Below are 24,755 nucleotides of genomic sequence, written 5' to 3'. Positions count from 1 at the left end.
TACAGTGATACCTTGGTACTCGAACAGCTTGGCTTCTGAACAAATCGACTCCCAAACGCAGCAAATCCAGAAGTAAGTGTTCCAGCTTGCGAACGTTTTTCGGAAGCCGAACGTCCGACGTGGCTTCTGCCTATGAGTCCAGGAAGCTCCTGCAGCCAATCGGAAGCCGTGCCTTGGTTTTTGAATGGTTCTGGGAGTCAAACAGACTCCTGGAACAGATTAAGTTTGAGAACCAAGGTTCCCTGACAGCAGCCTAGTGATCAGCCATGCCTGCTCCTAAGTTTCCAAAAGCCTCTCTGAACAGGAAGGTCTTAGCCGACCAGTGGAAGGATAATGGAGAGGGAGCCAGTCGCACTTCTCTTGGGAGGGAGTTCCACAAACTGGGTGTTCAGCCACAGAAAAGGCACTTTCCCTCTCTTCTGTCAATACCAGCCATGTCTCTGGTGTCGATGGGACCGAGAGAAGGTGCACCCCATAGGCTCTCGGCACCCAAGGAGGCTTGTGTAGGGAGCTATAATCTTCCAGGTAGCCCTGGTAGCCTGGTCCCAAGCCATATATGTAACCATAAGTGAGTGGGAAAGGGCAGGAAAAGAGAACACTGGAGGGCTGGGCATGAAGGAGAGAACACCAGTTAGTGCAAAGGAAGAGTGCAGGGGAGGAGCTAAGGGATTATTTGACCTGGGCTGGAGCAGAGCACTGGTGGAGGAAGAGGGCGAGGGGAGTGCCCCCTCCAGGTGCCATGCCAGGTAGGGTATCATCGCAGCCCCCCTCCCGATGCACACCATGCACTACCTGGATGCACATTGCGCACCCCCTGTGCCATGCGCCATGCACCACGCCCCTGCAGGCAGCACGTCACGCCCCTGGAACACACGCCCTGCCCCCAGGATGCGCGCCAGGCACATTCCCTCCTGTTCTCTGCCCCTGGTGCCGGAGCATGCAGCTCCGCCGCTGGAGGAGAGCAAAAACCTCCTGAAGTGTCAGAAGTAGCTACTATTCCACCTTTTTCTCCCTTCTATCAGGCCACTTTTTGGGGGGGGTGAGGCTCTTCCAGCACCCCATGTTTTATAAACCTTCTGCATAGAATTTTATGGAATAAAGAATAAATGGAATGGAACGCCTCCTTACACCACAGGGCCCTAACCTTGGTCTTAAGATGTGCTTCTGATCTCCTGTGTTTTCCTTTTCTAATGCCCGTTTAAACGCGTTAGGGAGATCCCAAAGGAATCTGGAGATGGCATTTAGTCTGGACTCCGATCCACCGAGCTGATAGGCTAAGTTACTGAAACGGAACACTAGCAGTGTCTTGGTCAAGGGCAGGAAATCTCCGCCTGCCTTTTCTGGGTTCACTGTAGTCAAAAGGACCTGCCATCAAAATGCCGCTAGATGGCGCTCTCCTCCTTACACATCAGTGTGTCTGTGTATTTGCGTGTGGTGGGATTGACATTTCTAGCAGCCAAGGCTCCTTTTAGATCACCGCTTCCCTGGCTGTGGAGTCCACCCTGCAAGTGAGGCATGCAGCCTGTGCAAGAGGTTCAGGGGCTTTATAAGTAAACCCCAAATGCCCTGCAGTCTGATGGTTGGTGTGCTTGCATTCCCACAAAACTAAAAAAACGGTGAATAACTTCATCGGTACTATAAATATTTCAACAAATTCCACATGAATAGGGGCATTTTTGCTTGCACACTTTGGGCAGCAGTTGCGAAATTAATAATAATAATAATAATAATAATAATAATAATAATAATAATAATAGTTCTATTGTTTATATCCCGCCCATCTGGCTGGGTTTCCCCAGCCACTCTGGGCGGCTTCCAGCAAAATAAATAGTTAAACCTACAGCTGAAATGCACAAAACCAGCATCTGCCAAAAACCTTAAGCTCCGGAATTCACGTGACAATAATTTGGTAGGTCACCAAGAAAATCTGGACTTGTACTCAAAAAGCTTGGGGACCACTGCTTTTGGTGGTGTCTTATGCACATGGGAGATGGTTATGCTTCAGGGCTTTAAGAACAACTCGGTGACTACGTGGGCAAGGCCCAATCCTGCGGCTGTACAGTGGTACCTCGGGTTAAGTACTTAATTCGTTCCGGAGGTCCGTACTTAACCTGAAACTGTTCTTAACCTGAAGCACCACTTTAGCTAATGGGGCCTCCTGCTGCCGCCGCACCACCAGAGCACGATTTCTGTTCTCATCCTGAAGCAAAGTTCTTAACCCGAGGTACTACTTCTGGGTTAGTGGAGTCTGTAACCTGAAGCATATGTAACCCGACGTACCACATCTATACACACACACATGCTTAAGAACATGGGAAGATCTTTGCAGCTTGATCAGAGTAAAGGCTCATTTCCTCCAGCACCCTGTTCCCATAGTGGTGAACTAGATGCCCCAGGTTGCATTCATATTGTAAATTTCCACACTGCATTTAATCTGTCAAACAACATAAAAGCCGTTTCTGAAAATGGAATATAGTGCATAATCAGCACTCATTTCAGGGAGCCCAGAAGAAAAAAAGAACCCATTTTTCTTAACCCAGAAAATCAGGGCAATAAAGTGATGAAAATTGGGTTGCTATACTGGCATACAGTTCTTTCCTGCCGTTTCCGTGGGGGAATCATGGAGGGAAAACAGGCAAAGTATGTAAGGAAAGGGGAGCCAATAGCAACATTGTCCAAAGATGTTTGTTGTCATACCACAGACTTTGGTTTGAATGAAATTTAGCAAGACTTCTCGGTATATCGGTCAGAAAGCCACAATTCCATGGCAGGCACTGTGGAGTGAAAGGAATGTTGGAAAATGAGACGGAAGTGCTAGCATTATAATGAGGAAAGCTAATGCAACAATCCCCACATCTGAAAGCACCCCCCAAAGGAAAACACGCAAGCAGGAATACAAGTCCCCACTTGTGTTTCCCAGGAACTAGTAATGCAGAGGCATCCTTCCTCTGATCCTCCAGGCAATACTCATCCATAGTGCCAAGTAGCCATTGGTAGCCTTGTCCTCCAGAAGTCTGCCTAATCTCCTTTCAGAGCCATCAAATTGGGCAAACATTGCCACTACCACACCTTATGGTAAGGTAAAGGGACCCCTGACCATTAGGTCCAGTCGTGACCAACTCTGGGGTTGCGGCACTCATCTCGCTTTATTGGCCGAGGGAGCCAGCATACAACTTCCGGGTCATGTGGCCAGCATGACTAAGCCGCTTCTGGCAAACCAGAAACACTGTTTACCTTCCTGCCGGAGTGGTACCTATTTATCTACTTGCACTTTGACGTGCTTTCGAACTGCTAGGTGGGCAAGAGCAGGGACCAAGCAATGGGAGCTCACCCCGCCACGGGGATTCGAACCGCCGACCTTCTGATCGGCAAGTCCTAGGCTCTGTGGTTTAACCCACAGTGCCACCCGCGTCCCAGAGACAGGAAAAAACATCTCACCCACTGTGGAAACCTTTTAGGAAACCAAAGTGTCCATAAACATCAAGAGATTCTGTGAAAATAGTTTTCTGGGTCTCTTCTCCTGAACAGAAACAGAGACACTCCTACTTGTGGCTTGGTGATTGGGGCAGGAAGGCTAGAAAAGCAAATCCCCGCTCTGAAGCTGCCAACCTGTGTGCGCTGACCCAGTGCAGCTTACATGTGGATTGGGTTGCACTGCGCATGGAGTGTTTTCACAGCTTTTGATCAGTGATGATTTGCACCTGGCAAAGCTGAATCCAAATCTCTTTACACCTGCAGCTTCTGTTTCCTAGCTGCAGCCCAGTCTTTCAAATTCCTTCCTTCACAGAGCATTGTCTTTATTTTCCGCTTTCATTTTCTGCTGTCACTACAAAACGTCACACAAAAATGCAACTGCGTGTGGAGGCTTCGGAGCATTTTCCCTGTTCTTAGCAAACTCTGTATTATCCTGCATCGGTGCAGTACTGTTGCGCAGATGCAAGTAAATCTGAAAGTGTGCCCTATTTCACAATTGCCTTGTGCACCCACACTGGCACTTTCAGAAAGTTATGGAATAATTGATAATAAAGTTAATTCTAGTCTGGCTTTTCCTTGAGCCAGAGATAGAGCTAGGAGCTGAGTCTCAAGAGCAGGTACTGCAGTTGCCTCCAAAGTCTTGTGCCTGGGTCAAATGTCTCCCATTGAGTTTATTGTAGGCATTACAATACCATCCTTAAATAGAAGGGTCCACATGCCTGCTGGCTTGGTTATTAAAGATCCAAGATAAAGGAGGGCTGCTACTTGGTAACAAAGCTTTCCCCTTTTGCTCATCTAGATTAGAGATCTTGTTAAGCAAGGCCCTTTGTTACTGTATTACTGGCATGGCAGGTAAAAGGAATCAGCCAGGACCTGAGTAGAGTCAGAATTTTTGGTTCTCCCTCTCCAAAGGCTCACCTGCCATGGTTGGACACTGCAAGAATAGGATGCCAGACTAGATGGGTCTTTGGCCTGATCCAGCAAGCTCTTCTGATTTTTTAAGGACAGTAATGCTTCTGAATACCAGTTGCTGGAAGCCACAGGAAAGCAGAGTGCTTGTGGACTTCCCCATTGGGGCATCTGGTTGGTCACTGTGACAACAGGATGCTGGACTAGATGTATCCTTGGCCTGATCCAGCCTCTTCTGTCCTGTCGTTTTCATCCTTCCTAGATGGATGGTGCAATAATAATTCATGAAGATTTGCAAGTGCACTGTTGAACTCTGGCTCCTGTAGCTCATCCTGGTTCTGATCCCACCTCTGAAATGGCAGTCCTTGTTTTTGAAAGGGCATTGCTTTCCTCCTCTGCCCACCCCTCCAGCCACACACTTCCTGAGAGCAGGATCTTTAATGAAGGCAGGGGCCCCAAATGCCAAGCGCTTGCTGTGATGCTAAGTTATTCAAAGCCCTGCTGCCTTTTCCACCCTTGGGCGCCTGCGTCCGGGAAGGATTGTTCAGCAAGCCGCCATCCTGCAGGCAAGGGCTGGCAATTCCCCCCCGCCCCAGGCCTTGTAGGAGAGAAACCTGAGAGCCAAGATGCCCCGTCGAGCTGGCAGATCGACTCGGAGGGCGGGAGCAGCTGGCATCCCATGAATATTGCATGCTCTTCCCTGCCCTGGCGCAGAGGGACCATGAATATTTCAAGTGGCTCTGTTTATTAGTTTTGACGGATCGAAGGATGTTTGGGAGAGTGTCTGATTACGCTCGCCTAATAAGGGTTGATATATTATTAATCTCTCCTGGGGCCTGCGAAGTCAGGCGGGGAGCTGGAAGTTCGTCAGGACCACCGAAACCTTTAAAAAAAAGTTGATAAACTAAAAACCAGATTAAAACACATATCAACAGCCTACTTGTCTGGTGAGATGCTGAATTCTACAGACAACACTATGCAATTGTAGGCTCCTAGGTAAAGGGACCCCTGACCACTAGGTCCAGTCGTGGCCAACTCTGGGCTTGCGGTGCTCATCTCGCTTTACTGGTCGAGGGAGCTGGCGTACAGCTTCCGGGTCATGTGGCCAGCACGACTAAGCCACTTCTGGCAAACCAGAGCAGCGCACGGAAACGCCGTTTACCTTCCCGCTGGAGTGGTACCTATTTATCTACTTGCACTTTGACGTGCTTTCGAACTACTAGGTTGGCAGGAGCAGGGACCGAGCAACGGAAGCTCACCCCGTCACGGGGATTTGAACCGCCGACCTTCTGATCGGCAAGCCTTAGGCTCTGTGGTTAGGCTCCTAGGAGATGCTCCCAAAGACAGCAAGCTATCTTCCACTGTGTCAGGGCGCTGGTCCATCTAGCCCAGTGTTGTCGACATTGGCAGTGGCTTTCCTGGGTTCCAGGCAGGGAACATTCCCACTGAGCCATGGCACTTCCTGAAGCAAGGGCACACCTCAACCCCCAAAGAAAGCTGGACTTAATTTGTGCAGAGCCTTCGAAGTGCATGCTGGGTTTTGGAAAACGGTAAAGCAAGAGATGTGATTCTGATCAAAGATTAGAAATCCTTGCCGGAGAGCTTAATTTAAACCCCACAAATGAAAACAAAATCCAAATGAGGGAAATGGATGGGGTTAAGGGAAGCAATTTCCCACTAATGAATTTCAATGGCTGAATCCGCCGTCGTCAACCCTGGGTGTGTTATAGGCATGGTGTCGGAAGAGCTCAAATGTTTGCATTTCTGCTCCCACGGAAAAGAACCAGTTGCATAAAAGAGTTACGTTTCTTCCTGAGACTATAGAAAGGAATGAGGTACCGTATTTTCTGTGCATAAGCCGACCCCTATTTTTTTTAACCCAAAATTAAGAAATTAAGTTATTTAGCTTTGGGGGGGTGGGAAAGGTCACTTCCACCAATTGCTTGCCCGCCACTGCCCATCGCTTGTCACAGCCACTGCTGATCACACACCTCGCCACAGCCACCAGTTGCCTGCCCGCTCACCGCCATCCACCCGCTCACTTGCCGCAGCTGCCAATCACCTGCCCACCTCACCACAGCCACCAATCGCCTGCCCAATTGCCACAGCCACAGCCAATTGCCAGCAGGCCTTGCCGCAGCTGCCAATCGCCTGCCCAATCACTGCTGCCAGTCTTCTGCTTGCTGCTGCCATTAATCACACGTCCCTCCTCGCATTCACTATCCGTGTATAAGACGACACCCAATTTTCCCCTAATTTTTTTAGCAAAAAGCATCATCTTATACATGGAAAAATACGGTAATCTGTGTGGAAGAGGGGTGGGTATGGGTGTTTTGACTTGATTTGTAGTAAAAGGTAAAGGACCCCTGGACAGTTAAGACAGTCAAAGGTGGCTATGGGGTGCTGCACACATCTCGCTTCTGGCCAAGGGAGCCAGTGTTTGTCTGCACACAGCTTTCCGGGTCATGTTGCCAGCATGACTAAACTGCTTCTGGCACAGCGGGACACCGTGACGAGTGCCAAAGCACACGGAAACACAGTTTACCTTACTGCCCCAGCAGTACCTATTTATCTACTTGCACTAGCGTGCTTTCAAACTGCTAGGTTGTCAGAAACTGGGACAGAGCAATGGGAGCTCACCCCACTGCGCAGATTTGAACCACCATCATTCCGATCAGCAAGCCCTCAAGAGGCTTGTTTAACATGGAGAAGGTCTGAATCCAGCAAATCACTATTGGGAGAGGAATCAGATAAGAGCTCCCTTTTCTCCTGTCTCCCTATTCCCCCAATCTGCAACACCTCACCTGCCATCCAGGAAAATTATGCTGCATCTGATTTGAAAGGTCCACAGATAGCTCACCTTATTTCACTGCCTTGGATTGGGTAATATGTTAACCACAAAGCTTCCAGCTACATGAATTAACTGCCTGTTGCAGTGTTACTGGCTATCTAAAGGAAGACAAATGGGATTCCAGAAGTTGCGCAGGATCAGGCCTTGAAGGTTCTCCAAGGGAAAGGAGTTCCAGAGTTGAGAGGCAGCCACTCAGAACACCTTTTTGCTGTCCTACCTCAGCCCTTAGATGGGAAGAGGCCTGTTCTAGTCCACATAGTGATTGCAACCAGATGGGGAATTCAGCACCACGAACAGCTCCACTTGGGTACTACAGCTAGAGAAATCTTTGAATGTTGATACACCACCAGACAAACTTTTTGTTTAGGACATTTTAACAGGGCCACAGCTTAGTCTGGTTGGCCATCTTCATCTCTGCTGCAAGAAACCCAGTTGTTAAAAGTTTTGCCAACTATTGGCTCCCAACAGAATCGGGGAGATGTGATGTCCAGGCTAGAGTCTTCAAACTCTTAAGGATGGCAACACAATTCCCCCAGGGTGGAAAGGTGGTGGCAAGGTGAGCTCCCCGTGCACTGCATATTCTGGGGAAATGAAGTCATCCAGGGTTGGAAATGGCTCCGTCATCTCAGTGTCAGAGGTAGGAAGGTGTGGTTGGCAGAGAGTGGACTGAAGTTAGTGGGGCAGTGCTCAGTTCACCCTAATGGTGCCAGTCTCTACTGTGCTCAAGTATGACTTTGTCTAGACCAGCGTTTTACAATGTCGGGGCCCCTCGGCCACCTTAGCCAATGGTCAGGAATGAGGCACACTAGTTCAGCAGCCTCTAGAGCAACCTTTCTCAACCTGTGGGTCCCCATATGTTGTTGAACTACAACTCCCATCACCCCTAACTAGCAAGGCCAGAGCTCAGGGATGATGGGAGTTGTAATCCAACAACATCTGGGGACCCACATGTTGAGAACTGCTGCTCTAGAGGGAGCTAGATTGGTCACCTCTGCTCTAGATGCTACATTTGCCAGGGAGATCCCCATGGCAAATATTACACAGAAACAAATTCATTGGTTGGACTACTTGAAGTAAGGTGCTGGGCAAATCCTGCCTTCTTGCTTCTCTCTGTATCTCCATATAATCAAAAGCTAAAGGTTTTGCTTTCTTGTTTTCTTCTTCCTCAACTTCTCCTTGGAAACAAGGAGCATCTGGAACAGAGTTGACCAACCTAGGGCCTTCCAGAGATTGTTGGACTACAGCGTCCATTGGTCCCCAGCCAGGGCTCCTCCCTCCTCCTTTTGAGCAACCCCCACTTCCACACAAACCACCAGTTTGAAGCCACAACCAACTCCTCTTATTCACACCCTTTCATGCCCCTGCCTTCATCTTCAACTCTTTGCTGATGTCATGCAAATCCAGGATTGTTAATGAGGCTCTACAGTTCCTCCAATGGGGGTTGTGTGATGGCAGACCAACACACACACACATATGGGGAGATAGATAGATATATCTGGTTCCTCTCTTTCCTTTGCTCCAGACCATCTAGTCTTTGAATCCATGGGATATTTTCCCCTGCCACTGCTTGCCCTAGAGATCCAAAGATCTCTGTTCCTTTTCACAACTGCCTCACCTATGAGCCTGCAGGATCACCATCCCTTCTTCTTTCAGGAGCATGGAGGTTTTTGTGGATTTGGGTTTTTTTGTGTTTTTAAGAGTTTCCCCAAATTGAATTGAGTGCTGCAATCAGGAGCTGAAGTAAATCTGGATTACGTTGGCTGTATGGATTAAGGAGCTTGCAAGCAGAAGGGAGGGAACGCCAGGCGTTCGGTGATCACTGAATCTTAATAAAAAATGGTTAATGAATCTGTGCTGGAAGAAGGTGGTGCGGGCTTAGGAGAGATCAGAGACACTGAGATGGCCTCTCTGACCCTAGAATCACCTGGCCAGTTTGGCATGCCAGACTAGGACTTGGGAAACCAGGGTTAAAATCCCCATTCAGCCATGGATGTCTCACTGGATGACTTTGGGCCAATCACAGCCTCTCAACTTAACCTACCTCACAGGGTCATTGTGACGATTAAATGGCAATGGGGAGAACCACACACCGTATTTTTCGCTCCATAAGACACACTTTTTTCTTCCTAAAAAGTAAGGGGAAATGTCTGTTCGTCTTATGAAGTGAATGCTGCGCGGAGGAGGGATATGTAAGTGGCTCCTGTCCGCTTTGCTACTTTAAAGCAAGCCACAGGGGGGGGGGACGGACGGGAACCATTGCTCCCCTTCCTTCCCTCCTCCGTGGCTCGCTTTAAAGCAGCAAAGTGGACAGGAACCGCCCGCTTTGCTGCTTTAAATAGTTTAGTACAACATTTGATTCAGAATATTTTTTTGTGTGTTTTCCTCCTCTAAAAACTAGGTGCGTCTTATGGAGCGAAAAATACGGTATATGCCACCTTGAGCTCCTTCAAGGGAAAGGTGGGGTGTGAATGCAATAAATGTAATGAAAAACAAGCAGCATTGACTAACTTTTTCAGGACCAAAAAGCCTGGGTGAAACCTTGGGGGGGGGGTGTTGGGGAGAATTCAATAAAGACAAGGAGAAAAACAGATAGGGGCAGGTTCTTCAAATGCCTCCTTCCCTCTCCCAATCTCCTGCCCCGTCATTCCTTCTCAGAGAAGAGCCAAGGCACCAGAATAAACTCTCTGTGTCAGCTCATGCCCCGGAGGCAGAGCGGGGCAGGAGCAACTTGCCGTGTGCTAATTCATCCTTGTGTGGGCGTTGCGCATGGCAGGCGCAGAGCGCTGCTTAACAGCGCAGAGAAATGTCCCTCTGCAGCAGAGATCCCAATGCACAGAGGCTCGTTTTGCTAAGCAAGTCAATCTTTCCCCCTTGCTTCTCCCTTGATGCCTTTGCCTTCGAGAATGCCCCCCCCCCCCCCGCTGCTCTTTGCCTTCTCTGGAATGCTAGATGGGTTCCTCATGCTGAGCCCAGCAGCAACAAAGCACGTCCACGTTCGGGCATCCCATAATAATAATGGGCTCCCTCTCAAAGAGGAGCCAAAGGTCCCTGCTGCAGAGTGCAGACCAGGGGTCAGCAAACTTTTTCAGTAGGGGGCCGGGTCCACTGTCCCTCAGACCTTGTGGGGGGCCGGATTATATTTGGGGGGGATGAACAAATTCCTATGCCCCACAAATAACCTAGAGATGCATTTTAAATAAAAGCATACATTCTACTCATGTAAAAACACGCTGATTCCCGTACTGTCTGCGAGCCAGATTGAGAAGGCGATTGGGCCGGATCCAGCCCCCGGGCCTTAGTTTGCCTACTCCTGGTGTAGACCTTTCTGTGATGAAAAGAGGGGGGAGGCAGTGTCTTGGTTTTTTGGGGGTGGCATTAGGGCAGAGGCGTAGTTTCAGCGCCATGTTGGCAACCCCCTGGTCCAGCACAAGCCTTGCATGGGAGAGGTACCAGGATTTGTCTCTTGCTAGTCAGGTTGGTGGCTCACTGGAGACTAAGGAAGGCTGTTTCCAGAGTAGACAGTCCTTTGTAGGTGGAACATTCCCCTTGAGTTGACACCAAACAGATTTCATTCATTGATGCCATGGGACTCCAGGTTATGCAAGAGGCATAAGAACATTGGAAGGATTAGGCCAATGGCTCATCTAGTCTAGCATCCTGCTTTCACAGTGGCCAACCAGATGCCCCAATGGGAAACCTGCAAGCAGGACCCAAGCACAAAAGCACTCTCTCCTCTCATGGCTTCCAGCAACTGGCATTCAGAAACATTACTGCCTCCAGCCGTGGAGGCAGAGCACAGCCATCATTGCTAGTAGCCATTGATATCATTATCCTCCTCTATGAATTTGTCCGATCCCCTTTATAGGCATCTAAACCAGTGGCCACATTGCCTCCTGCAGAAGCGAGTTCCGTAGTCTAACTGTGGAACGGATTGTGTCCAGTGTTACTCCTACGTAGAGCAGAATCATTGAGATTAAAGGTTGTGATGCACTTTGGCCCATTAATTTCACTGGGTCTACTCTGAGTAACGCGTCGTTGAATACAAATCCACGAGCTGTATTCAACTAACCTGTGCTCAGAGTAGACCCATTGAAATGAATGGACCCGAGCTAATCATGCCCATTAATTTTAATGCGTCTACACTGAGTGAAAGTTAGTGGACTTCAACCCAACATCACCACTTTGGATATTTCTTGTGAGAGATTTCCCTGCGTGCAGAATGCCCCAGATTCAACTCCCAGGATCTTCAGGTAGGGCCAGGGGAAATGGGTTTGAAAACCTGAAGGAGGTCTGTCAGTGCAGACCAGGGACAAGAAACATGCGGCCTTCCAGGTATTGCTGTACCACAGCCCACCACCACCCCTTGCCATTGGCTGGGGCTGATGGGAAATGGAGTCCCAGCTGCATCTGAAGGTCTGCAGGTTCCCTTGACCTGGTAAAGACCATCCTCTGCTAGGTGGGTCAATGGAACCTTTCCCACTCACACGTGACCTCCAGCTTTAAGATTAGTTGTTCCTGAGTTTTGTGTCCTTTTCCTCCCTCCGAATCCTTTTTTCTTTTTGTGCTGCATCTTTTAAATTATAAGCCTTAGGGCACAGGCTGTCTTCCTCTTCAGAGCCATTTGAGTGCCTTTTTCTTACTGAACCGTGGGATTTTTTTAAAAAGTGCTTTAAATAAATGTGTAGAAGCCAGCAGACTGCTGCTGAGCAGAGCAGAGTCAGCAAATAAAAGCCCCCCACCCCACTGTCCTCCTGCACCAAATCCAAAAGGAGCGTGCCTAAGAGGCAACCAGATCATCCTGCCCTGTTGTAGCTGGGGGAGCAGGGTGGGGGTCAGGGCAAGCAGGCCATTTTTCATGAAACAAATACTTTCAGGTGTGGGCAGAAAACAGCCTGTGATAGGGGAAGGGATGCAGCACCTGAAAGCATCTGCTCTGCGTGCAGAAGGTTCAGTCCATGCCATCTCCAGCCTGAGCTTGGTCTGTCCTTTGCTTGAAACCCGGGAGAGCTGCTGCCAGCCAGTGCAGGCACAGCTGAGCTGGGTGCACCAGTTGGTTTGACTCAGAACAAGGCAGCTCCCCAGCGTTCCTCTGTCCTGCTTCAAAGCCTTAACAGATGGTTCGCACTGGATTCTCGCCTGGGGCTGGTGAAATATTCGAACTCTCTTCCTTTCCCCTTTCTTGGGATCCTGCAGGAAGGAGGCTGCTTGGGAAAGGATGGGATCTCCCTTGGCTTTGTAGCTAAATTTAGTTTCCCGTCATCATCCCTCTGCAAGCCTCGGGGGAGAGCGGGGGTGGGGGAGGCAAGGGAGCAGATGGGAGGGTTGGCTGCGGGGCTGGGGTGTCTGGGGGGGTGGGGGGAGGCTTTCACCATCAGACGGCAGCAGCCGGAGCTGTGAGGAAGCCGTAGCAGCAGCAGCAGCACTCACGCCTGGGCAAGACACTGGAGCACTGACTCCAGATTAAAAGTCGTCTTTGTCCCTTTGTTGTCCACCAACTGCCAAGCTCGGCTCTCTTGATGCGCTTCGCTGGCTGCTCAGCAGACTCCAGAGTCTCAGCCGGAGCGGAGGAACCATAGCGGGCTTTAGTGCTCCCAAAATCGAGCACCGTGCCTGGTGAGTGAATGAACTGGCTCAGGGAACTGAGCGAAGGCAAGCAAGACTCCTCCCTATCATCCTCATCATCGTCAGTGTCCTTCCCCTTGCTACCTCCCTCCCTTCTGAATCAGGATGATTCTCATGAGAGATTTGCTCCTCCTGGATCCATCTGAGTCTCAGTGACGCAGAAGAGTCACCGTGGGGGAATCACCCTCCAAGGAGATGACGGCTGCGGCTCCCAAACTAAACTGAAATCCAGCGCCAGGGATCCCTCGCCCACGGAAGCACCCTAGGGAGATGTCCAAAGTTGCCACACTGCCAGACTGAGGAACTGGGTCAGAAGGAGAAGGGAGATGGCTGCTATTTGGAAGGGCGGTCAGCCTGGACCCCTTGTTTTTTGCCACTCGTGGATGGGGTAACGGGCCCGTTGGGGTTATTTTTCTGGGTTTTTTGTTCCGGGAGAGCATCCTTGCAGCTGCGTCAGGAGAATCCAGGTCCTGGGGAGAAGGTTTCTGTGGGAGACTTTCCTCCTCCTTTGACATATCCCGGAGAACAGGTGACACAGCGTCAGGGGAGACCAGGGCAACCTCTAGGTCGGGGCGGTGACACCAGAAGCAGGCAGGATGCAAGTGTCCTTCGTCTGCTCGGACCACAACATCAAGAACCGGAGCGCGGAAGACCGGCTCAACCGGCAGAATGCCAACAGCCCCAGCACGCGGGGTCGGTTCCGGGCAGTGGCGATGGTGGCCCGGAGCTTGGGGCACCTCTCTGCGCACAACGCTCCGTCCTCCAGCGACTCCAGTGTGAAGCAGACTGGCATGAAATACAGGTATGGGGAGGGTGGGAGAAGCGCCGTACGTCCGGGAAGAGTTTGGGGACCGGTTGCTGTGCAGGGAGCAGAACCCAAATTCTGGGGTCTCCCAGAGCCAAACTCTTGGGTCATTGCTCCATCCAACTCTGAATTGCTTGTACTGGCTCTCCAAGGGTTTTTCCAGCGAGGAATCTTTCCCAACTTTACCTGGAGAGGCCATTGGGTATTGAAGCTGGGACCTTGTGCCTGCACATCAAATGCTCTGCCTCTGAGCTACAGTCACTTTCCTACAAATAGTAGGGTCCAATCCTCATGGTTCTGAATCAAACGCTGAATTAAATATCCAGCACAATATTGCCTGCACTGACTCACAGCAGCTCTCTGGTGTTTCATGCAAGGCGTCTCTCCCAGCCTTACCTGGATATGCCATTGGGGATTGAACCTGAGACCTTTGTCTGCAAGACCGATGCTCTACCACTGAGCTACAATAGCAGTTCCCCAAAGCACACACTTTGAAAAGCAAGCTTACAACTGGCCGGCCATTGTCTGGATATGACAAAAGAAGCAGGTTGGAGGGAGTCTAATCCTTTCTTCCATATACATGTGCTGCTTTCCCCTGAAAATTGCATATATTTTTACAGGTACCAGCTTCAGAGGCAAAGAGCAGCTTTCGGTAGGGATGTTCCGGGGGGAAAGGGTTAAAACCAATGCCCACCACATCACTGTTCCAGGTTGGCAGCCCCAGGGCTGCTTTGGCTATTAGAAAGTGTGGGTGGGAGGGGAGAAAGTGACCAGTTGTTGTATTATTGTTTTTAAAGGCAAAAATGTAATGGCACCTGTAGATGGTTTTTTTGGCTGTTGCCAAAAGGCTGCAAAGGTAGGCTGAGGAAATGCCAGAAACTGTATTTTGGTATGAAGCCTATTAGTCATTGGAACATTGGAAGCTGCCTTCTGCCGAGTAAGAACATGGGTCCATCTAGCTCAGTACTGTCTGCACGGGCTGGCAGCACCTTCCCAGGGTTTCAGGATCTCAGTCCTAACTGGAGATGCCGGGGATTGAATCTGCATGCAAGCCAGGTGTTCTGCCACTGAGCTTACCTGCCTTCTGTAAATCTACTGAGGCCAGTGCTGTCAACATTGACTAGCAGGGTTTCAGAGAAGTGCCTTACCCAGCCCTGCTTGGAGACGCCATTGGGGATTTAACCTGGGGCCTTCTGCATGCAGAGCAGGTACTCTACTACTAAGATACAGCTCAGCATGTTGGTAATGACTGGTGAAAACTCAAGCCTGAGCAGGGTCCAGCTCTTATGAGTTTCCAGTGGTGGGGGTTGTAGGAGAGCCCTACAAATCTCCTTGTCCCACCTCAAGAAAGGAGAAGCTGGGGAGAAGCACAAAGCAGGATGGATGGATGGATGGATGGATGGATGGATGGATGGATGGATAAATGGATAGGATAGATCCATTCTGCAGAATTTAACTTTGGTTGCAGAATTTAATTTTGGTTGCAGAATTTAACTTTAATTTATTTGTGGGCTCCTTCCCCACCCATCCCTTTCCTTGCCTTCTGTTGCCTCTGGATAGGCAGTGATCTGGACAGAAGTATAGTTGAAGCAGCCTGGAACTGCATTAGGGTTTTTGTTTGTTTGTTTTTGCTGCTGCTGAATCACATTTAATGAGTAGAGAGCAGGTGATAGGCTGCCCACTCTGCTCCTTACCTAATCTGCTCCAATCAGCTGAGAGTGGAGATGTTCTTGCATCTTTCTCTTTGAGTTCACGCAGAAGTCAGGGAGAGAGCGTGAGGCGGGCAAGGATTTCTACAACAGCAAAAGAGAACGTTGAAGAAATACTATGGGTACCAAAAAAAAAATGTCACAGGCAAAAACTTCACTTGAAAGGGAAATACTTAAACTGCTGAACCTCAGCCAATTCCCATCTCCTTGCTTTGAAATTCGGCCTCCTTATAATGCTTGTCTGCCATTACAGCTCAGGTGCAAAGTGACATAATATGGTGACAAACCTTCATCCTATTGCGATGGACTGGTTCAGGCTTTTGAATCTAAGAACTGTAGAGTTGGGAGGGATCCTAAGGGTCATCTAGCCCCACCCCCCGCAACGCAGGAATTGCAGCGGAATAATCCCTGACAAATGGCCACCCAACCTCTGCTCAAAAACCTCCACTGAAAAGATTCCATCACCTTCCAAGGGCGTCTGTTCCACTGTCAAACGGCTCCTATTGTCAGAAGGTTCTTCCTAACATTTAGCCAGGATTCACCCAAACTTCCTATTCAACCTTGCTTTCCAGGGTTTAAAGCTCCATATCCAAGTGTTGTGTTTCTCTTGTTCCGGGTGTTTTCCCCAGGAAAACCCGTGTTTTGCAGCTGAGTCAGAGCAAAGAGCAGTCCGTGGAAAACCCAGTTGCTGTTTGCTCTGATTCAGCTGTAAAATGCAGGTTTTCCCAGGGAAAGCACTGGGTCAAACGAACAAACAGACGCTGCTCAGACATGGAACTTTAAAGTGCTTAGAAATGCAGCTCACAAGGAAGTGTGGATGAGCCCAGAATCTCCTTTTTTATTTGAATCCATTTGTTTGGGTCCTCCTCTCTGCAGCAGCAGAAAACATGCTTGCGATTGTGTTAGGACCAAACCAGTTCTGTGCATTAAACACACATTTGTTGTTTTAGTTGTAAAGATCGTTTGGGTAATGGGTGTGAGTGTGTTCATTTCTGTGTCCCTAAACACAGGACGGGACGCGGGTGGCGCTGTGGGTTAAACCACAGCCTAGGGCTTGCCGATCAGAAGGTCAGTGGTTCGAATCCCCGCGACAGGGTGAGCTCCCGTTGCTCGGTCCCTGCTCCTGCCAACCTAGCAGTTCGGAAGCACGTCAAAGTGCAAGTAGATCAATAGGTACCGCTCTGGCGGGAAGGTAAACGGTGTTTCCATGCGCTGCTCTGGTTTGCCAGAAGCGGCTTAGTCATGCTGGCCACATGACCCGGAAGCTGTACACCGGCTCCCTCGGCCAATAAAGCGAGATGAGCGCCGCAACCCCAGAGTCGGTCACGACTGGACCTAATGGTCAGGGGTCCCTTTACCTTTACCTTTAAACACAGGACACGTGCATGAAATCTGCTGCCCTCCTTTGCTTTACCTCTGTTGCTTTAATTTTCACCGCCTTCACTACCCTGGCTCTGATACCCAAACTAAGCAGATTTGGAGGGAACAGGGGAAATTTCAGGCAGTGGGGAGGTAAGGTTTTGCTCCAGCTATTCCCTGCCCACCACCCCAGCAACATGTGCCATTTAGTGATTCGTGTAAAAACCCACAAACCCACCGGCTCTTTGCAAGCAAACCAGCAAGTTTGTGTTTAACGTTTGGTCCTTTGCAAACGCAGGATTCCATAGCAGCAGCCAGAATGGTTTTTACATAGTTCTGTAAGAAAAGGGATCCTCCTTCGTGAATTGGGGTAGCCAGTGCAACGTCAGGAAACAGTTTTTGCATTAGCCTTATAAGGGCAGGTCCACACCATGCATTTCAAACACACTCAATGCACATTGAAAGCACATAACTTCCCCCAAGCAATTCTGGGAGCTATAGTTTATTAAGGGTGCTGGGAACTGTAGCTCTGCGAGGGGGCGACTACAGTCCCCAGGATTCCTTGGGGGAAGCTATGCATTTTAAATGTGCATTGGATGTCCTCTAAATGTATGCTGCGGAGCTGTCCTTACAAGCCAGAAATCCTTCTCTCTGTAAGTTTTGGCTGCTCAGCCTGTCTGATGACAGTAAAAGAGGCTCCATTGCACTATTTGCCATTGTTTTAGATGTGCCACAGCCTTGACCAAAGAGTCTTTTTCATAGCCAAAGACCCTGACATTCCCTCTTACGGACTTCCCATTCCCAGCATGTTTTCCCATGCCAGTATTAACTGCCATCACACTATGGGTGGCTAATGGCACTCTTGAAATCAGTAACTGTGAGGGTGGGGTGCATGATTGCTTTGAAATGCTTTTTGGTGCTTTAAATAGTTTCAGGTGCTCTAAATGGCTTTAGAATATTTTTAAATGTTTTAAATGCAGCACACCTCTGTTTTAAATTGTATCGTTCCAACGCCGGCCGCGTTAATAAAATAAAATGGCCTTCGTAAGGAGATAGTTCTGTGGTCCGTTTAGCAAAGTCGCTGTGGGCTTCAAGGCGCTCTGTCTCCTTGAATCAGCCATTTCCTTTCTCGGTTCACTGGCTGTTGTTAATCTGCCTGTTAATTGATAGATATCTTTTGAAGGGGCGGGAGCTCTGGAAAGGAGGGCCGTAGCTCAGTGCTAGAGAGCCTGCCTTGCATGCAGAAGGTCTCAGGTTCAATCCCCATTATCTCCAAATTGGGCTGGGTGATAATCCCAGTCTGAGCCCCTGGAGAGCCGCTGCCAGCCAGTGTAAACAATATGCTGAGTTAGATTGACCAAGGCTCTGACTCAGTATATAAGGCAGCTGTCTGGGTTCCTAAAGGCAGGCAGCAAGGAAGGAAGGAAGGGCGGAGAGTCTTTGCAGGCCTTCAAAATACAACGTCTTCAGCCTCAAGACCTCTCGCTCAAGACTTCAGCCACTGATCTCGGGGAACCCCACCTAGATATCATAACCTTCAGGGTGTGGTTTTTTTACCCATGGCCACCTGCTCCTAGTGACTTGCCCACTGTAATTGACGCCATGAGGACTTTCTCATAGGACATATTTGCACCCTGCATTTAAAGCACCATGATAGCACTTTATTTATTTCTTATTATTTTCACAAGGCTTGATTGCAAAACAACCCCGAAAGCGGCTTTACGAAGAGAACAATGCAATGAAATTATCAGTAGAAACAACTCTTTACAGACGACGTTTGTAGGGTTGCAAGAAGTTTTATGAGGAGTATTATTAGAAGTATTGTAAAAATGGACAAGGGGAAGGATGATTTGTTAAGAGATGTAAAGGCAATATAAAGTTAAGAAATGCATAAGAAGTGATTAAAACGGTGGATCATCAGAGGTGCTGATGGAAGTCCAAAAAGATTGTATAAGTGATAAGTTTTGTGGTACATTTTATAATTTATATGTTAAAATTAATAAAAAATATTATTTTAAAAAAGCAACAACTCTTTACAACATTCAAAAAATAAAATCGGCAATATACCAGAATCGGACTGAAACATACATCAAGGTTCCACATGTTTGTCTAAAGAAAAATGCTCATGGCATGCGCCCAAAAGAGTTCAGGGAAGGCGCTTGCCTGGTGTCAATAGGCAGGGAGTTCCAAGATATGCGTGCTGCCACAGTAAAAGGTTGATTCCTTACAAATGCGGAAAGGATATCAGGTGGCACCTGTGATGTTGCCAATTCTGCATGCATGGAGCAAGGCGATTTCATAGATAAACGTGATGCGCTTCAGCCTGTTTCCTTCTTGGAGCACGGATGAGGGACATTAAAAGCCCATGTATTTCTTTTTCCCAAGGGGGAGGGAAAGGGGGGGAACCTTTGTGAAGGGCAGAGGGTCTGCTTGGGGTCGCTGCAGCTTGTGGGGAGGTGGCTGAGGAATGGGGTGAAATGTCTGGTGGTGGTGTGTGGTCATCCTCGCTCGTTTATTTGCAGTCAACTGAACATTTAAACCAATAGACACATAGGCCTCTGAGAACACATGGCGATTTGTGGAATGGGACTTTTGTTTAAAAAAGGTGAAACGACTTCAAAGTTAAATGTAACAAAATACACGTTCGGTGCCTCTGTGGGTGGGGAGACAGGTTTCAAAAACAAATGCAAAATTCAGCTGCGTATGAATCACGGTTTATAAGTGATATATGCCGCAAATTTTTTAAAAAGCACAATTTAGAAAAATTGGCAATCAATAACATTTTTAGAAATGCACATTAATGCAAATGAAAAACACAGTATGAAAATGCGTCACGGTATATGTATATGCTGTGTAAGATGGAGCTTGTTTCCTGCTGCTCCAGAGGGCAGGACCCGAAGAATTGGATTTAAATGACAGGAAAGGAGATTCCGACTGAACATTAGGAAGAACTTTCAGGTGGTAAGAAAGGTTCGGCAGTGGAACAGAAGAAGGCGGCAGATTCTACTTCACTAGAAGTTTCAGACAGAGGTTGGATGGCCATCTGTCAGGGATTCTTTCACTGTGATTCCTGCATTGCAGGGGGTTAGACTAGATGACACTTGGGTGCCCATTCCAACTCTGCAATTCCATTCTGCGATTCTATATCAGGTGATATACTGCTTAGCATCGTTATTCTGTGTTTTTCGGTTGCACTAATGTGTGTTTCTATTCATTGTTTCAATCTGTTGATCTGCAGATAAGATGATGATGATGATGATGGAGATGAGGTCATAAGGTGGGAACACCCGGTGTGCACAGGGGAAGGGGAATAGAGCCCTGAGCAAAATTTTGAGGGTGTGGCAAATGGCCTGGCCATGTCGCCTTACGAATAAGAAATTTCTGGACCATCCAGGAACCAAACCTCCTCTTCCTCGGCCCCCTCCACACCCTGCCCCAGGCTGATGGCTGGCCCTTTCATGTGGAAGGTCAGAAAATGCTGAGAGGCGTTGGAGCCGCCACAAAATATTTAGTCTGCGGCTTGCAAAAAGTGACAGACAGCTCAAAGCAATGCATCACACGCAAACACGCACAGAGTCTCCCTAGGGGCCCGTGCTGGGTGTTCCTCTGCCAATCAAGCTCTGATGGCAGCATTTGAACCTGAGAGAACCCCCTGAAAATCATTTGTGTAAGATTATTCATATACGCATCCTTGTAGGATTTATTCTCTAAACGCCAAGTATTATGCATATTATCTCGGCAATCTTTACAGCAACCCTGTATGCTATGTTGGAGTTGCCATCACTGCATTACCTTGCTGAATGTTATTACAGTATTATCAATTACTGCATTTATATCCCACCATTTTCTCCAAGGAGCTCGAGGTGGCATGTATGGCTCTCCCACTCCTCGTTTAATCCCCATAACAACCCTGTGAGGTAGGACAAGTCCAGGGAGCTTCATGGCCAAGTGTGGATTTGAACCCTGGTCTCCCAGGTCCCAGGTTGACCCTCTTACTCATGAGTATGCAAACTAATGCCTGGGGGCCAGATCTGGCCCAATCACCTTCTAAATCCGGCCCACAGACGGTCCAGGAATCAGTGTGTTTTTACATGAGTAGAATGTGTCCTTTTATTTAAAATGCATCTCTGGGTTATTTGTGGGGCATAGGAATTCATTCATTCCCCCCCCAAAAAAAATGGTCTGGTCCCCCAGAAGGTCTGAGGGACAGTGGACCCTGCTGAAAAGATTTGCTGACCCCTGCTCTAACCACTACACCACACTGGCTTCCCCAGTTGATGCCTCAAGGTGAACTTGATGTGATGTCAGGAGATCCCTGATTCCCCTGGGAAAGAGTCCAGTTTGGCAAACCCTCCCGTTGCCTTTTCTTAATAATTATTTTGCAAACTAAGAACAGACTTGGGGAGATCCAAGCCCAGGACTCCTGATGTCAGTTGTCTAGTTCCACCAGGGATAGGGTCTAACCCAGCTGGAGACGGAGGTTTCCTTGTGTCTGATTCTGCATGATTATGAAAGCACCAAATGGTATATCCCCCCCGCCTCCTCCTCTCTCCTTCCCTTCCCTCGTGTATCTTTTGAGGGAAACACAAAATGCTGATCGGAACTGAAACGACATCTGCTCTCTGTAAGCATCGGTGCGAAGATGCCAATGGCCAGCGTCTATTTCTGACATTTCCATCTGCCTATTAAAAGGTGGTGTGTTGTTTTTTTTCCAGAAACCTTGGGAAGTCAGGACTCCGAGTTTCCTGCCTCGGGTTAGGTAAGTGGAATTCTTGGGGTTTTCCTTTTAATTCAGCTTGCGGAGCGGGGGGGTGGGGAGAGATAGATTCCGTTTGGTGCATACGCTACAAATGCGCTCTGTGGAAGATGCCGTGCAATGCAGCTGTCCAGAGAGGAATTGATTGGCAGAAGGCATCCACATCTGTCTGCATTGCTTTCCTACTTTCAACAGCCATGGCTTCCCCCACAAGAATCCAGGAGCTGCAGTTTGCTTGGGGTGCGGAGAGTTGTTTGCAGGCCCCTGTCTCCCCCACCCCAGCTGAATCATGCTTTCCTGATGGATTTCATTCCTGGCTTGGGATCCTGAGGGCCTCCACAGCTGCTCTTGCATTGTCTGTTGTGTTAAGCTGGCCCTGCTCCTGGGAACCAGTTGCTAAGGTTAAGGGCTAAGGCTTGTTCCAGCGTGACAATTGTTCTGAGCGCCCATTGGAGGTGCCATTCCTGCAGGAAGTGGAATTAAAACTGTCCCAGAGTTTTAACTCCACGAAGGGTATGCTTGCAACTCCTCCATACCTATTCCCTGTCTTGGGTGCAGCTCAGCAATTCCTTTCCTGTTTCATTCGAGCTCATTCTGCAGTGATCCTCTTGGTATTAAAAATAAACAGGTTGGAAATCAGCCCGGCCAATCAAGGCAGCCAGCCAGCCAGCCGGTCAGTCAGTCAGTCAGTCAGTCAGGGAGCACCTAAAAAAGGATGTTGCGATTACTAAAACCCAGCATGGGTTTCTCAAAAATAAGTCTCATTTCTTTTATTGATGGAGTTACAAGCTTGGTGGATCAGGGGAATGCTATGGATGTAGTGTATCTTGGTTTCAGTAAGGCTTTTGAAAAAGTCCCCCATGATATTCTTGCGGGGAAGCTGGTAAAATGCGGGCTGGATGAGGTAATTGTTTGGGTCGATTTGTAGGTAGTTGGCTGACCAAATCCAGAGTAATGATTCCTCATCATCCTGGGGGGGGAGTGACAAGTGGGGTGCTGCAGTGTTCTGGCCTGGGCTTGGATAAAGGAATTGAGGGGATGTTCTTTAAATTTGCAGGTGATATCAAGTTGGGAGGGGCAGTTAATGTTGCAGAACAGAACTGGTATTCTGGACATTTAACAGCATGGAGAACCAAATCTGGGAGCCCCTTTTGCTTTCACGGTTTGCCAAGAACAGTAAGCTCCACCTTGTACACATGGCAGACTTTTGACTTTTGCCCCACAAAGAGGCAGATCAGTCATTTCCCAAGTGGCATGCTTGGTGCATACAAATAAACTTTAAAAATCCCCAAATCCAAAGGCTCCTGTGAGCCCAGAGCATTCCTCCTTCAAGGGACCCCCATCTGGATGGTGGCACAGTTGCTTCAGGGTTGCATACTACCCAGTATGCCAATGGATGGCCCGTTTCTGGAAAGCCACAAACAGCAGAGATAAGTTCTTGCCTTCTTCCTCTGCTTGCGAACTTCCCAGAGGCATCTGCTTGCCACTAGGGAAGACAGAACAGTAGACGAGATGCACATATCTTGAAACACATCCAGTACAGACAGCTGCCTTATACTGAGTCAAGCAATTGATGCATCTAGCTCAGTACTACCTGCACTGACTGGCAGCATCTCTCCAGTGTTTCGGACAGAGATCATTCCCAGTCCTACATGGAAATGCCATAGGAGGATTGAACCCGGAGCCTTCCTCATGCCAAGCAGCTGCCCTGCCACTGAGCTGTGACTCAATGAACGGACTCTTTTTCCAGGAGTTCAGTTCCATCCTGCCTTTGTCCTTCCTTCATTCAGGGGGTTGGACTAGATGACCCTCGGGGATCCCTCCCAACTCTGCAGTTCAGTGATTCTCCCCAAATCCTTCTTTTCGTTTTTGAAAATCCTTTTGTCTGCCTCTCTCTCTTGCTCTCACTCTCTTTTGTAGGAACATGGGTGACATTTGGAGGACAGATTACGGATGAGGTAAGAATATGTCCCCTCCCTCATGTTTATTTAGTTTATTTATTTGATGATCTGTTCCTGGAAGGTACTGGTACCTCCTCCTCCCCTGCCCCAGATCTATTCTCCTGAACTGAAGATGTGAACTGGGGTGGGAGGATCCCCTAAATTGGGGGAGGGAACTGGTGCCCCCCTCCAGAAGTGGTTGGACTCCAGCTCTCATCTCAAGGATGATGGGACCTGGAGTCTAGCAACATCCGGAGGGTCCCAACTGAAGCCTTGACAGCAACTTTGTTGTTTCCCTCCCCCCTTAGAACCAGCCTAAATTTGCATCTATATGCATAAATTAGCATATCTAAATTGTATGCAAAGATGTGTCATTTGCCTGTGCCCTGAGTCCATCAAGGGCCTGCCGACATCCCTCTAAGTCAGCCTTTCTCAACCTGTGGGTCCCCAGATGTTGTTGGACTACAACTCCCATCACACCTAGCTAGCCAGAGCTCAGGGATGATGGGAGTTGTAGTCCAATAACATCTGGGGACCCACAGGTTGAGAACCGCTGCTCTAAGTGAAAACCTGGCAGTTCAGCAAAAGTAGCATTACTTTTAGTTGTACGCTGAATTTCACACCTCCCCAATGTCCCGGTGCAGTCCACAGCTCGAAAACAATACATCAGAACAGCAAGCCAGTGCTGGGTAGTGGTTAGAGTGCTGGACTAGGATCTGGGAAACTGGGACTCGAATCCATACTCAGCCGTGAAGTCCACTGGGGAACTTTGGGCCAGTCCCCATCTCTCAGCCCACCCTACCTCACAGGGTTGTTGTGAGGCTATAAGGTGGCAACGTACGCAACCCTGAGGGAGGAAGATAAGTGTAGCAATAAATATGCACGCTTCGAGAGAGGGAATGCATTTCAAACTCTGCCTGCTGTGAGGAAACGCATTTTAAAATAACCATATAAATGCAAGCTTTGATGTGGGTTTAAAAATAAGAATTGCAGATGAAGGCTGGAAGCGGATGGAATAGATTCACTGGTGAGAACACAGAGAAGTGGCCATGTTCTAGAAATAAATGGATGAGTGGGTTGGTGGGGGGGGGGGCAGGAAAATCCCACCAGTCCTTCACACACACACACACACACACACACACACGACCTCATCTCTGCTTCTCTTTCAGATGGCGGAGCAGTTGATGACCTTGGCCTATGACAACGGCATCAATCTCTTCGACACGGCGGAAGTCTATGCTGCAGGGAAGTAGGTGCACCCACCCATTTCTAACACCCCCATCATGCTTTTCTGAGCCCTTTCCCCTACATTCTCTCTGTCATCCAACCC

General features: G+C 48.7%; 1 protein-coding gene across 9 annotated transcripts in view; it reads left to right on the top strand.

Moving 5' to 3' along the window:
• The window catches only part of KCNAB2 (potassium voltage-gated channel subfamily A regulatory beta subunit 2), a 107,261-nt gene that overhangs the window by 54,099 nt on the left and 28,407 nt on the right, over positions 1-24,755 (top strand). For 7 of the 9 annotated variants that reach the window (XM_083513166.1, XM_083513164.1, XM_083513165.1 and 4 more), the window contains 3 exons: positions 21,445-21,488; positions 23,406-23,443; positions 24,595-24,674. In XM_083513166.1, coding sequence (XP_083369292.1) covers positions 21,445-21,488; positions 23,406-23,443; positions 24,595-24,674 — 162 coding nt within the window. Of the gene's footprint in view, positions 1-13,010; positions 13,659-21,444; positions 21,489-23,405; positions 23,444-24,594; positions 24,675-24,755 lie in introns of those variants that run through there. The other 2 variants (XM_083513159.1, XM_083513160.1) reach the window with 2 other exon arrangements.

This window comes from Podarcis liolepis, assembly GCF_965112155.1.
Source record: "Podarcis liolepis genome assembly, chromosome: 7".
In the NCBI taxonomy this organism is placed as follows: domain Eukaryota; kingdom Metazoa; phylum Chordata; class Lepidosauria; order Squamata; family Lacertidae; genus Podarcis; species Podarcis liolepis.
Note: the sequence above shows the minus strand (reverse complement) of the source record. Positions and strands in the feature narration are given on the sequence as shown.